This window comes from Episyrphus balteatus, chromosome 3 (genome assembly GCF_945859705.1).
Source record: "Episyrphus balteatus chromosome 3, idEpiBalt1.1, whole genome shotgun sequence".
NCBI classification, from domain to species: domain Eukaryota; kingdom Metazoa; phylum Arthropoda; class Insecta; order Diptera; family Syrphidae; genus Episyrphus; species Episyrphus balteatus.
Genome location: NC_079136.1, coordinates 121,048,457 through 121,064,350, shown reverse-complemented (window position 1 = coordinate 121,064,350; position 15,894 = coordinate 121,048,457). Strand labels below are relative to the sequence as shown.

Sequence of the window (15,894 nt, the reverse complement as noted above, 5' to 3'; positions counted from 1 at the left end):
CCCATGAACAACCACCAGTGTGGGAAGTACCGTAATCTCAGTCTAGAAATTCGTCATATGAAAGGTGAAATAATAATCTTTCACATGGTATAAATTTTTTTATAGATTGTCAAACAAAAAAATTGATTCCATAGCCTGAGAACATAAAAATAAATGTTTTTTTTTTTTGCTTTTTTTAATGAAATTTGATCAAGTTCAAAAAATTCTATCTCTCTTTGTAGATGTCTCATAGACCTGATCGATATATATATTTTGAGCTAAGACATTAAGCTTTCAGATGGTATAAAATTTTTATAGGTTGTTAGGTAAAAAAATAGAATTAAGATAAAAGATAAAAAAAAATTCCAATCATAGGTCCCGGTAGGTATCATACGTTGCTGGTACAAGTATCATAGGTTTTACCAGCTCGTTTTACAAGATTCTCCGGTAAGTATCACAAGTTATTAACTTAGATATCACAAGATGCTTCAGTAGTTTGCATAGGTTGCCTCAGTAAGTATCACAAAATCCACCAGTTGGTATTATTTTTGATGTCCCGCTTATGTGATTTCATAACTTGTGCACTAGATAGCAATAGTTTTTATAAATCACAATCTGTGATAGCAGACGTCCTTTTAACTACTTAAAACCTAGGACTCCATCGTCACTTCTGGATTCATTATCTTTTAAAAAGTTTAGATATATTTCTGGATGAACAAGATGTGAATTATAAGACACAGAAAAAAAAAAAGAAATTTACTTTTATTAGTGTATGGACCACATTGTTGGCAGTGGGAAATTTAAATAGGTTATTTACCATAACGTAAACAGTGTTGGTAGACGGTTTAACTGGAATTATATTTTTTGCCCCCGGGTACAAAGGGGTTAAGTCACAAAATTGCACTTTTCGTTTTTTGATGAAATAAGAATAAGCTGTTTTTGCTCTTTTATTCGGTATCAAAAACATAAATTTAGAGCAACTCTTTCCTATAAAAATAAGAGGATCAATGCTCAAAAATGCATCGAATTTCATACATTAGCTGAACTTCAATCGCATTTTCTGGCAAACTATCATTTATGACTTAATACCTTTGTACCCGGTGGCAAAGATATGTATTTTAATGAGGAGGGGGGGGGGGGGGGGGGAGATGATACAAACCGATAGTCGATAGAATTTAGTTCTTTAGATTTAAAGTTGGGTGTCATTTCGCATTTTGTTGTGATAAAAAGTACATGTTTTCGCAGTTTCGTGTTGGGCGCCATTTTTTTTTTTTTTTCAATTTTCTTCAAAAAAAAAAAAAGAATGAAAATCTTTTCTCGTAGCTGACCTGTTGTATTTTTTAAAATATTGCTGATTGCATTCAAAAAAATATTCAAAATACATACATATGATATGGTATTTGAAATTTCACGTTGGGCGCCATTTTCAATCAATGATTTCTGTTTTGAATCTTTAAGCTTACTCGCCTATAAAAGTAAGCCATAGAAAGGGGGCGGGGAGTAAGCCAGACAATATTGATGTTTTGAAGCATTGCCTCATATTCTCTTTTCAATTGATTTAATTTTGTATTTAAATAATTTGTTGGATATTGCTTTTAGTTTAATGACTTTAATAGTGGAAAAACCAAATGATTATGGTTTCCAGACAGACAGAATCAAACAAAGGATACTTCAAACCAAAACCCCCATTTTATCCCCCCACTTGACCAAAAAGAATAAAAAAAAAAGTTAAAAATCTCCAAGAGATGGGAAGAAACCAATTTATTTCCAATTTCATTTCCTTTTCACAAAAGAAGTGTGCTTCAAGGATCTCCTTCAACTTCAACCCTTTTTCAACCCCAAATTGTTATCGATTATCACAGCGAATCTAAATGATACGAACCATTTAAGTGGCAATCCATTTTGGCACTCAATATAGGAGTGTATTTTTTATGTTGTGTGTGTGTGTGTTTGTGAGTGTGTGAGTGTGTTTGCAGGATACGAGGAGCCTCATCACAATAAAGAAAAGAAAATAAACAGACAAAAATCTGGTAACGTTTTTTTTTAAATTTCAAATCAGGTATGTGACACCTAAACTCTAAATTGAAACTTGAGTGAAGTTGGTTTCAGTTGGTATTTGAAAAAAAAAAAAATGAACACTGTCAACTGTCATTTCTCATTTGTCTGATGATAAAGCTTTAAATTTTACACGTGTCTTTGTGACACTTTCATCATCATATTGAAAGGAGTTGTTTGAAAAAATTTTCAATTTAATTCGCCAATTACGTGGCCAAAAGGAAATTTACGACTTGGAAGCTTGCTCTCAAATTGAATTTCCAGTTTGCTTCTGGTTTCTGTCTCCAGTTTCGCTTAAGTGCACTTTGGAATGCCAATAACACACACAGATTCTGAGGGGGGGGAGGCTGCAACACGGTAATATTTTTCATTTCCTTCAAAATGTCGCCGCTTTTTTTTCCAATATAATGGATGACACAACACCACACCACTACGATTCCATGTGAATGAACAAATCTGCGGATGCTTTTCAGCTTTTTGTATTTTTGTGTTGTATTTTCATCTCTCTCGTCACACGCGAAAGAGGAAACAAAAAAAAAAGAAAAATGCTGCGGATAAACATAAATCTGCCATAAAACATATAAGAGGATATTATTTATGGAAAATATATTAGAAACCAAGGGGACTTTGTTTCGCTGTGGGTGTTTGTGTTCTTCTATCTCCTTGAAAGTGAGAGTAGAGGTATAGCGGAATCTTAGGTTAGGTGTGTATTGGTTAAGTGAGTGCCCGAGTATGGTCTTTTTCAAGGATATCAACAAATAATTTGAAAGAAGAACCAAACAAAACAAAAAAATAAACATAAATTTGTGGAAATTTATTTAGTAGCTGATTTAAGGATTTATGTATTGTGGATTCACGAGGATGACGAATAAATTACTGTCGAGTATAATGGGAATACAGAACCAATTTAGAAGATCCTTACACAAGAAAATTTGAAGATATGTACTATTTGTTATAGGGTCTTATTTAAGTTTTTTTTTCAGTCTTCTAATTTTATGGAGGAAAGCCAGACTTTTGCTATTAGTCGTAGAGAAATACCATAAGTCAGATCACTGATGGGCGTGACATTTGTTAGTTTACTTATTTAAGTGACCTTTAACAGTTTCGTGTTGGGCGCCATTTTTGAAATCGTTTCTTGTGAATGAAAATCATTTCTCTCAGCTGGATTGTTGTATTTTAAAATGTTTATTGAATTCAAGAAAATTAAAAAAAAAAAAAATTATAATCTAATATTTGAAATTTCACGTTGGGCGCCATTGTCAATCAATGATAGCCTAAAATAGTGAAACGTAGCACCATAAACTCATAATAAAATAGATTAGAAAGCTTAGAATTAATTTGAGATAAATATTTTAAATCAGTTGTGATGTGTTTTTCTGTTTTTTTTTTTTTTTTTAGAAAACAACTCTAAAACGGGTGCTCGTAAACGTTTCAAGATTTCTTAAGTATATTTTACCATTACGGATTAACGTTTAGGTATATGGATTTCTAGGAATCACCAAAGTAACAATTTGGCTTTGAATAGGTTTGGTTTATAAGGCTTGCTTAAGCAAGTTAACCGTTTTGGAAAAAAAGGAGTTCACCTTAAGACTTTCTAGAAGTGTTTAGGGGAAGCCATATAAAAAAAGGCTTTTTAAGATATCTTTCAACTGGAAGGAAGAATTATATTCTCAAAAGACAAAAGGCCTCTATAAAACCTGTTCCAACACATTCTTGTAAGTATGCAATATTTTTATTTTGTAAGTATGCAATATTTTCACATATTTTCTTGTAGGAATGCAATTTTTTTTTTTACAAGCATGCAATGTTTCAAATGCATTAAAAAAATAAAATAATCTTAGAGTTCAAGTTGCTTAAGTTTTTAAGACTTTTTATATAGAAACTTGGGAAATGTAGGTGTATAAAAACAAAAAACAAAAAAAAAAAAAAACAAATAAAAAAAAAATAAAATTCATTTTTCAAAAAAATAAAACAATATCTGAAATCAAATCGCCCCACAAAACAAGTACGCAGTTTTATTTGATATATTAACGTGCATTTTTAGAAAAAAAAATTTCAAAACCGTTAGAGCCGTTTTTTAAAAAACTAATTTTTTATAAATAATATTTTGGAAAAAAAGTTTTAAAATCATCTAAATCATCTAAAAAAAAAATTTCAAAAATTTGGTTTTTCAAAAAAAAAATTTCAAAATTTTTTAAAAATCCAAAAATTATTTCTAAATTTTATTTTTGACTTATATTAAAATTATATAAATGCTTCTTCACAAAAAGTTTTGTTGAAATCGAATATAAGCAGTTTCAGAGATAATCGGATTTAAAAAAAAAACTGGTTCTATGGCATTTACCGTTAATAATGATTTTCAAAAAAAATGTTTGTCATTAGAAGATAGACCCTGTTTTAAAACTTACATTTGAATTTTTTTTTAACAAAATCGTTTGAGCCGTTTTTGAGCAATATCAACTTTAATTCCAAAAACCCCTCTGGAGAGTCGCCAAATAACGCTACAAACCAAGTTTGACATCAATCAGTCCATCCGTTTAGGCTGTAGCTCCTTATACAGACAGACAGACAGACAGACGGACTTCCGGGACCCACTTTTTTGGCATTGTCTACCATCGTAATGTCATACAAAAATGTTATCTCAATTTTTTTTTTTGTACGAATGCATAACTTGATATATAATAGTACCTATATTGCAAGTAAAAAACATGAAAAAAGTCAAGAAAAGCGATTTTTTGTCTACCAAAAACCGATAGAAATAAAATTTTTACCTTTTTAAATTCACATAGTCTAAAAATCAATCATCTGAAAACAGTAAAATATAGAAGCTATTCAGTTTTTTGCGTTTTCCCAACAATTTTGTAAAATGAACTTATTCCATTCTTAAAACTGTCGATTCAATTATTGTTAATAGGAAATGTGTTTAGTCTTCATAAAACCTTAATTATTGTAAAAAGATTTATCTAATTGTATGTGAAACCTCATAAGCTTCGATAGGGCTTTTATAAGGTGTTTTATACAAGTGTCTTGTTGTTTTCAAAAACGAATAAAATAATATATTTTTGGGATAGAAAAATAAATAAAAATACCTTTCAACAACAACTTTATATAAGCTAGGTTAGAACTTCTTAAAATAGGTCTTAAGAAAGTCTTAAAGAAGTCTTATAAAATTATAACTTATTTGATATTACAATTCTTCAGTTTTAACGAAGCTATTTCTGATGGATAGATGATGCATGCAGGTAAACTTTCTATTCTGCTTCTATAAAGCTTTACAGATGTCACTGTAAATTCTGTAAGGCTTTATAGATTTAAAATTGTTAATAAGGTACCTACTCTTCAAAAGACATTCACATTAAAAAACGAAATTTCAAACTATCTTAATTTTTTTCAACTGAACCTTTGGGACATCTATACGAAAAGCTTAGCTATGCGATGATGTCACATGATTTTTTTTGTTCGCGCCACATAAACGTGCAATTATTAACATCGTTCGTTCCTCCTTCTGATTTTTAAAAAGCCAACTCCGTGACTTATATTTTTCCATGGCTAAGTCTTTTTCGTATACATTATATCCCACCAAAAAAAAAAAAAAACCAACAAGCTTGAAGCTCCCACCCTCCCTTTTGTTCCCTCTGGCAACATCATTAAGAGCACTTTTCTCGATGACTCCGAACGAACAACGACGATGATGATGACGCCGGCGACTACGACGCCGGCAACAACGAGATCAGGCGCTATTACACTCTTACACTGTCCACTAGTCCGGAATCAGGATGAAAACTTTTATACATCTGCTATGTAGCTGTGTAATGGCGATAATGTTAGCTGCTGGTAGCTTGAGAATATGAGACACTCCTCTCGAGTTCACAACTTGACTAATTTTTTTTTTTTTTTTTCTTAACTTGTATAAGAGCTAAATGGAGTAAATATTACAAAACATTCTTTCTTTCGTCTCTTTCTCTTATGTTGTATTCCACTCGTTTCCTTCGAAGGATATTCGACTGCTATAGGTACAATGCTATACAGACACTCTGACACGACCGACCCGAAGGGTATAAATGACAGTTTCCATGTTAAGCTAAGTAGTGTTTTATGTTTTTCTCCTCTCGTTATGTCTGATGGTAATGTGTGTGCGTCCTGGTAAATGAGTTTGTGTGTTTTTTATTTCTCTCAATTCAGTTTTTTTTTTTTTTTTTTGCTCTAGTTTTGACCTTGTCAGACGATATATAGATTGTTGATTGGTGTTACACGATAATGACATAGACATGATGTATTTTGTGTGTTACTGACTTCCAGCTCTACCTAACGGAGATTACCTGTCAATTTCATACGTATGTAGACAGAAAGATATCTAGTCGATGTGTTTAATGACATATTTTCCAGGACACGTTGTAATTTTATACACATTTTTTATCAGATCCAAGCATATTGAGCATGTTTCGATGATGTATCAGTTTGAGAGGGCAGTTAAAAAAAAAAGTGTTGGATATTGATTAGTTTTATGCCGATTCTCTAAGGACCTTGCAATAACATCCCTGGAAAAAGCCTTATGGCACCTTTCTCAAGGACTAATTTGAACATTTAAGGTTTTATTTTCAAAAATGGAAGAAACAAACGTTATTTCCATTCTAATGACAAGACAAATTGGATATTAAAATCGTTTATCTTTTCGAGGATTACAAATACAAGAAAAAGGACTCTCTCTTATCACAAAAAAAAAACAGTAACAGGGACCCTTACTTTAAAGACGAAGAAAAAAAAAATGATAATGTCCCCCAACGCGTAGAAGTAACGATTCTTTGTAGATTTTTATAGCCAATGAAACTAACAAAAATTTAACAAAAAGAAAAAAGCACTACTCTCTAACCCACAGACAAATTCTTACAGAAAAATTGTAGAAGTACCTTTTGTCCTTTTGGACTAGAAGAAAAAAAAAAAAAAAAGGAAACAGACGTAAATAATGAGAAGGGTTTAAAGAAAATGGAATTCACTGGCATACGATTTTATTTTCTTTTCTTTAATTTTTGTTTTTTTTTTTTGTTTCTTTTTTGGAACATTTCTCGTTAACAGTTCATTACTTCCGTTTAATTTGCTGTGTCCCTCATTTTTGGGATTAAAGAGAAACATTTCTTCAAAAAAAAAAAAAAAAAAATACACGAGTTACTTAGAAAAAAGTTTAAGGTGAAAATGGAAACAAGAAGAAAAGAGGATGAATTAAGTTTTGGGGCATTTTTTTCCTTGGGACACGTACGGGACACGTTCGGGACACATTCGGGACAAGTTTGGGACACTGACACTTTTGGGACACGTTTAGGACAGATTTGGGACACGTTCGAGACACATTCAGGACACGTTTGGGACACATTCGGGACACGTTCGAGACACGTTTGGGACACATTCGGGACACATTCAGGACATGTTTGGGACACATTCGGGACACATTCAGGACACGTTCGGGACACGTTCGGGACACGTTCGGGACACATTCGGGACACGTTCGAGACACGTTTGGGACACATTCGGGACACATTCAGGACAAGTTTGGGACACATTCGGGACACCTTCGGGACACGTTTGGGACACGTTCGGAACACGTTAGAGAGATAAAGATACAAGCTTTTTAAATCCATTGCTTCAAGTCTTTTTCAAAGATGTTCTTAAATGTCTAAAACTACAAATCCAAAACTATCCAAGAGTGTTTGTGAGCTGTATATCTATCAAAACAAATCAAAAGATTATTGAAAAGAAACCATTGGGCATCAGACCAGCTAATATTCATTTCATAAAATCACATTTAATCTACCACAAAGTCCATCAGCATCTTTATTCCCTATTTGCTCAAAAAAGCTGCTTTGCTCTTGCACATATCTACACAAAAATTTCACTTTGGTATATTTTATTTTCAATTTGAATTTCGTTTAATATTTGCATTTATATCCTCATGCAAGTATGATTTTTCTCTTCCTCAATAAATATTTGGCCCCGAAGTCCTTAAACAAACATATGTTTTCAATTCAACTACGTACGTCTAAAAATATACATACATTCACACACAGACACACACATACATTGATACTTAAATATACGAAACCAAAAAAAAAATATACAGTCCTGGTATTTTATATTATTTGTATAAGTTATAGTTTTTTTTTTTTAACTTACCGATATGAAAACCTCTTCGGCTTGCTGTAGAATGGCAACCCGTGACCATCCAAACTTTTTCATAAGTTTAATCCTTGTTGGATTGTGTACTGTTGCGGAGGGATGAGTGCGAAAAAGGGTCGGAAATCGACTGCGATCCGATAGTGCTGGACTCGATGCACCATAACACAGCTGTAATAAAAATGCAAAAAAAAAAAAAAGAATATCAAATATACAAAAGGAAGATATAAAATATTTTTTAGGATAAAGGTCATGATAATTGTGGTTAAAAGTTTATTTTTTTTATCGAGGGGAAAAAGAAAATTGGACAAAAAGAAAAAATTTCGAAATAATAAAATAAAAAAATGAAATTCTCTAAAATAAAGTTTGAATTTATGATTTATAGTTCGTTTTGAGTAATGGTTTCAATTTGGGCAGACAAAAGGAGACAAAAAAAAAATTGATTCGTTGATAAAAAAAAAGACGAATCTTATAATATTATAATAATATAAAACTTAAACAACTGCTCCTAATAGACACTTTATTTAAGGAAGGGTTATTAGACGACTAGAAACGAGTATTTTTGAATATATTAATAATGAAATTTTGGAAAAAATTAAACATTTAACTTATAAATCGATGAACCATGGCAGCCACCACAAAAAAGTGACGCCATTTTCTAACGTTACACTCTCGCACTTTCGCAGTGCGGCAAAAAATTTCAATTCAAAATAAAAAATTAACTATTAGAGATACAAAAATCTTCTAGAGCTTATTTGAAAGATAATAACCTAAAGCTTAATCCAAATGAAGAATTTTTAAAAATTCCGTCATTTAATAGGGTAAACAAGGGTAAAACGGAAAGATGAAATTTGGGCTAAAATCTAAACTCGAAATTGTAGAGAATTGATTTTTTTTTGCTATAGATAGATGAGATTAATTTAAGAATAACTGCATTTAAAAAAAAAAATTCTAAAAAATTTTGAAACTAAGCTATAACATTTTGTTTGAACGTTGTACACGTGATGGGGCTATGACAAAATGATGATTTTGGGTAAAGGAAATTATAATTCTATACAATTCTAAAGATGCCAAGTGAAAGATGATTGAAAAAAAATTAGGCGTCTGATACGGATTTTTTTCCAACACTCTGCGTTTCGAAATATGAATTTTTGAAAAACACCTTGTTTTTTAGGGGTATTTTTTTGTAATTTTTGATTTTTAGCTTTTTTTTTGAAGCATTCAAAAAATCAAACTTAAAGGACATGTAAGTTATTCTTATGCATTCATGTGCAAAAAATTGGAATCGTTTAGTGAGTTTTGACTGAATAACGGAAGAAACAAGTTTTAAAAAAACACGTTTTTTTACCGTTTTTAACCGATGTTCATCGTTTTTTATTTTTATCCTTTTTTCTTTAATAGATACATCAATAAAATATATGGAATAATGATAGACCATGACTACGACTATATGTGTGCGAAGTTTCCATCATTTTCGTAAACACAATTTTGAAATAACGGTAAAATAAAATGTTAGAATTCAACAGGTTATAACTTTTGATCAAGAGCAGATAGAAATTTTGTTAAACTTTTATGAGCATCCTGATACAATTACCTTTCATTTGGTATATAAAACATAACAGTAGACTAACTACAAGCTACACAATGTTAAATCAAGAAACTTGCAAAAACACTCAAAACACCAGTGGAGATCTGTTGCCCCATGAACAGCCACCAGTGTGGAAAGTACCGTAATCTCAGTATGGAAATTCGTCATATGAAAGGTGAACTAATAAGCTTTCACATGGTATACAATTTTTTATAGTTTATAGGGAAAAAAATGGAATTAATGACGTGAGAAGATAAAAATTCATGTTTTTTTTTTTCTTTTTTTGATGAAAATGATTGTTTTCAATAAATTATTTTTATACTTTTTGCGCATTGTAAAAATTTAAAAATACTTGGCTTTTAAATTGCATAATTTTTTTGTAAGCTTTTAAAATAAAAAAAATTAATATAATGAGAAAATAAAAAGTTATTTTTTTTTAGCTTTTTCTTGTAAATTATGATTGTTTGAAATAAGTAAACGCTTCAAATGACTCATTTTAAACAAAAGCACACAACCTGTTTTCTGACGACGTTATCAGGTAAAATCATCGTCCGTAAACCGGCTTTACAGACAACCTCTTTTTTTTAATTTTTTGGAAAAAATTAGTTTTTCAATAAAAAAAATTTATGAAAAAATGTTTGAGTTCTTAAAATTTCAATTCAAAATTTTTCATATGAAAATCGGTTTGAAATTTTGGTGAGATCAAAACTTTGGTGAGATCAAAATTTAAAAATTTCATTCGTTCAACCATTGATTTGGGGGGGGGGGGGGGGGGGATGTTTTCAAATGATGTTCAGCAATTTTGCATTGGGTTTAAAATTGCTAACCAATTTTTTCTCAGCCAATTTTTTACCTATTTTCAGAAAATGTGTACCGCTAGATTTTGAAATAAATACTGTTTTAAAAAAAATTAACTAAACACAACATATTCTAGGATATGTATAAGATTTTTGTTAATTAAAGAAATGAGAATGGAGAAAAATAACTAGGTATTATTTAAATTATTAAGTTTACTAATTTTAGGACCACTATCTAAGCTACAACTTTCGAAAAGTCTAAAAAATTTTTTAAAAAATCGGTTGAAAATTAAAATGTTTTTGTTTTACCAATTTCAATAGTATTTTTTGCAATAGTAATCAATCAAAAAAATGTTGAATTAAAATTTCAAAACTAAAAAAGTTTTCATTAACTATTTTTAAAAAAAAAAAATTGAAAAATCGAAAAATTAATATTTTGCTTTAAAAAAAAATTCAAGTTTACATACATACTTGAAATATAAAAACGTATATCTTCACAAAATTTTCTAAAAATTCAACAATTTTTGTCAAAGATAAGAATATTTAAAAAAATTTGTTTAACATTTTTCTCAATATTATAACAAAATGATCCGGCTAAAAGTTTTAGATCTGTTTAACTATCTACAACTTTTGCATATATGTAACTTTTTTCGATAAGAGAGGTACCTACTTGTTCCAGAAGTCATTATAAAAACCTTCTTTCACTACAATTACCGCCGTCTTTTTGGTATCCAATCGATTTTTCCCTCATCTATTCCATCAATTAAAAATTTCTTCCTCACTCATTTTCTGATATAAATCTCATGCCTACTTGCTACAATAAAGGTAATGTTCGTTGTACATCTTTAAGAACATTATTTTATACTTTAACTACAAAAATGTCCACTTTCCCTTTGAATTAAATTCATTCTTGTACCTTTAGTATAAGTTTCACCGCAGTAAGAATATTAAAGTTAAAAAGAAGATGAAAAACCTAATTTTATACTCGTATGTCGTTATATTTATTTCAAAAGCGGACGGATGGACGAAACGATATAAAATTGTCTATAAGGAAATGAAAATATCCTTAAAATAAATATTATTTCTTTTTTTTTTTTCCTTTATTTTTCTCCTCTTCTTTTTGCCAACACAATTGTATAAAAAATTAAAAAAAAAAAAATCTATCTCATCTCACAACTGACACTTTTCTTATACATCAAATAGAAAAAATGAGATCTAAGAAAAATACAAAAAAAAAAAAAAAACATTTTTTTAAATTGGAAATAGAAAAATAGAAAATACGGAAGTACAACTTGTGGAAATAGAAAAAATGGAGATAGGAAATAAAAAAAAGAGCAAAAAAACTTATGTATGTATGAATCATGAATGGATACAAAAAATGTGAGTTTTCTACTCATCATCATCTCTGATGATTTTTATTTCTGACAATACTCTCTACAATTCTCTGTTTGTACATCTTTGGAGTTTAAAAAATAAAGACGAGTTAAATGTGCAAAACAGGCCAACTGGCAATCTTATATAGACTCGGAGACAGTTGATAACCTAAAAAAGAATTCACCCATCTGTCCATCATATAACCTATAAGAAAATGGGGATAGACAAACCTTAAGTTTAAAACAGATGTTTAATTTTAATAAAAAATTAAAAAAAAAAAAAAACACCAAGGAATAAAGTGTTCAGGACGAAAACGCTGTTCTTTTAGCTCCCGCTCATATGTTATTCGTTTTATTTGAAAAAAAAAAAAGAACGTGAAAATGAAAAGAACTTACAAAACCTGAAAAAAAAAAACAGTCAACAACAATCCACTTACCACGATTAAATTCCACATTTTTGCTGCCTCAGCTACTGTTGTGCAGACCGTACTGCATCCAGCTAAAAGCATTAACTTTTGTGGCCTATTATATAGTAGATTGTACATGACGCTAGCTCCTAATCCGGGTTCACACTGAAAAAAAAATTATACAAAAAATTTGTTACATCATTATATTCAATACAGTTGGTTACTAAAAGAAAACAAAAGATTTAAAATAAAATAAAAAAAAAAATAACAATATAAAAATTCCATAAAAAAAAACTTCTCTTTAGGCCAACAACCACAAGACCACCACTATACTCTCCCATTTTGATTTTTGTTTCATGCAAACTTTTGTGTGTATTTTTTTTTTTTTGCAAATTTATTTTTTTTTTGCATTTTTTTTCTAGGCAAAATGCCAATCTTTGCTTTTTTGACAAGAAAAATAAATTTCAGATTCATTATAAAGTCTTTAAAGGAGTTGTAGGTTTTTACTTATTTTTTTAAATGGCTTACATGAAATTTATAACATATGAAACTGCTGAAAAAAAAAAGATATAAGGCATAACTGCAGGACTTTAACAAAATTGACCAAATATATCAGACATTCAAACAAAAGCACATACATTATAAACAAGCATTTTTCTGTTATTCATTAAAAATAATATTAATTTTTTTATAATTTACCTTAGTTTAATTTTTGATATTCATAAGAAAAAATATCTCCCAGACAGGGGCGTACATTCCCTTGGGGCAAGCGGTGCGGTGCCCCGGGGCCCCCGACCGACCCCAGGGCCTCCACTGGAGACAATGCATAGAAGGAAACTGTTAGCATAAATTGAGTTACGAAATAACCAGGGAGACAAATTATGTCATTCAGTGTAATGTATAATGCATTGGTAGCCACACAATATATGTATATTGATTTTAAAAAAAGGTTACCCCAGGGGCCCCAAAAAAAATAAACTGCTTTTTTAAAAGAAAAATTATAATTTTATCTTAGGGCCCCAAAAAATATTTCTTGAAAAATCTTTGCCACCACAAATAATACATTAGGGGCCCCAAAAAAGCAAAAAAATATTATTTGAGGATCCTCAAAAGTGGTTCAAAACAATCAAATGGAAAATTAAATATAAATTCAGGGGCCCCAACATAAATACATCAGGGCCCAAAATAAAAACATTACGTTATTGGTGGCATTCCGAATATTACTTCAGAACAGAGGCCCCAATACCTATTAATTCTTGGCTCCAAAAAAATTATATTATATTTTAGGGGCCTCTAAGCACTTAATTTTGAGGCTCTAAAAATAATTTTTCAGAGGCCCCAAAATAAAAAAAATTATGTCTGATGATGGAAAATAAAATATGTATTTATTACTTCAGAACAGAGGCCCCAAGAACTATCAATTCTTAGCTAAAAAATTTTTATTTTAGGGGTCTCTAAATATTTAACTTTGGGGGCCCCTAGTACAAGTGTTTACTACTTTTATGAGAGACATTTTAAGTAAGTATAGCAAAGTGTATTACGAACATATTAAAACATTAAAATAAACCTAAAAATAAATAAGCCATACAAAAAAAAAACCTATGGCGTATACGTAATTTTTTTTTGTAACTAAGGGGCCCCCAAATATCAAAAGAGCCCCAAAATTTAGTCTTACCCCGGGGCCCCGGCGACTCCAACGATTTTGTTTAAAAAATTCAAATGGAAGTTTTAAGACAAGGTCTATCTTCGAATGGAAAAATTTATTTTTAAAAATCATTATTAACGGTACTTGCCATTGGACCGTTCTTTTTTTTTTATCCGATTTGCTCCGAAACTGCTTCTTCGATATCAACGAAACTTTTTTTGAAAAAGCATGTGTATATAAGTTTAATATAGACCAAAATTGAAAAAAATAATTTTTAGATTTTTAAAAAAATTTTGAAATTTTTTTTTTTTGAAAAATCAAATTTTCAAAAACGGGACATTGATTTTTTTTGAAATCTTGTTTTTAAATGTTGATTAGTGATTTCTACAAAATGGCATACCATTTTTATTTTAAAACTTTTTTTTTTTCAAAAAATTATTTATACAAAATTGGTTTTTTAAAAAAACGGCTCTAACGATTTTGAAATTTTTTTTTTTAAATGCATCTTAATACATCAATCAAAACTGCATACTTGTTTTGGAAGGGCAATTTGATTTAAGATTTTGTTTTATTTTATTTTTTAAACGAATTTTAAGTCTTTTTTTTTTTTGAATTTATTTTTTTTTTGTACTTGACATTTCCCAAATTTGTATATAAAAAGACTTAAGAATTTATGCAAATAACAACTCTAAGAGCAAGTTCGTGCGACCCAGTCGTGCATTTTATTTCATAGACATTCAGACAGTATTTTTAATATTTTTTTGGAATCAAAATTCCGAGTGTCTGCTTGAACTTTCCTTTTTGAATTTTTCTCTTTAAAAGATATCCAGACAATAAGACAACGTTTTTTGATAATATTGCAAGACCCAAATTATGTTTTAATTCTTGCTTTAAAATTAAACTTGTAAACTTATAAAATATTTAAAAAAAAAATCAAGTGTTAGAATGTTTTGATTTTTGCATATCAAGAAACATTTAGACATTTTTTTTGTTTGTTAAAATAAACAAATATATTGATACGAAATTGCCGTCAAAAGTAAACACATCCGAAGAGACAACAATCAGACAAATATTTTTAAATCCATTATCCAACTAGACATTCAGGCAAATTAGGTAATGATAATTTTTAAGTCAATTTCACTCTACAAAACTAAAAGTGTGTAGTTTTTTTTCATTCAAGCCTTCAAGGCCTATAGCCCAGTCATTTTAGTCATTTTTAAGCCCAATCTGCGGAAAAATTCCTACTGGGCTGAATTTTGGTATACAGCTTAATGACGGCTTTGTTATAAAGATGTGAAAAATCGACATTGATATCGTGTCCGCGTTAAGAGTTATAGGGGTCAAAAGGTCACAAAAACTGGTTTTTCACGATTTTCAGCAAAACGGTAAGTCTTATCAAAAAATTTTCAATGCAAGAATTGTAGACCAGATTATTATATATAAAAAGTGTCATGACACTTTTTTTCCTAAGACCCACCGTTTCTTAGGTATAACGATTCAAAAAGTTGAAGTTTAGTTGTAATCGTCATAATCCTATTCCTGAAAAAAAACTCCTAACTGAAAAGCTCCTGAAATTTCATTATTTTTTTAGCTTGAATTTCGTTCCTCAACTGTTAAGAATATGGGGAAACCAAACAAAAATGGAAATTTTCGCCATTTTTCCGATTGGGGCCCTTCTCCCGAAACCATTTCCCTGGGAATTTTTGTTTAGAATATGTCTGAAAATATACAGGGTGTGCAATAGAGAATGGACAACCCTAAAACGGCTTAAAGCTACACTTATGATTGTTCTAAAAACAGATAGAAAAAAGTTCTATCGCAACCAGTTCATAAAATATGGACTTTTTTTCGTTCAGTGTATTTTAAATTTTATCATCTTATGTTT

General features: G+C 30.0%; 1 protein-coding gene across 2 annotated transcripts in view; it reads right to left on the bottom strand.

The window, feature by feature from the left end:
* LOC129913909 (gamma-aminobutyric acid type B receptor subunit 1) overlaps nucleotides 1–15,894 on the bottom strand; it is a 261,724-nt gene that overhangs the window by 77,885 nt on the left and 167,945 nt on the right. For both annotated transcript variants that reach the window (XM_055992884.1, XM_055992885.1), the window contains exons 3-4: nucleotides 12,395–12,529; nucleotides 8,200–8,370 (exon numbers count right to left, since the gene is read on the bottom strand). In XM_055992884.1, the coding sequence (XP_055848859.1) occupies nucleotides 8,200–8,370; nucleotides 12,395–12,529 (306 nt within the window). The remainder of the gene's footprint in view (nucleotides 1–8,199; nucleotides 8,371–12,394; nucleotides 12,530–15,894) is intronic.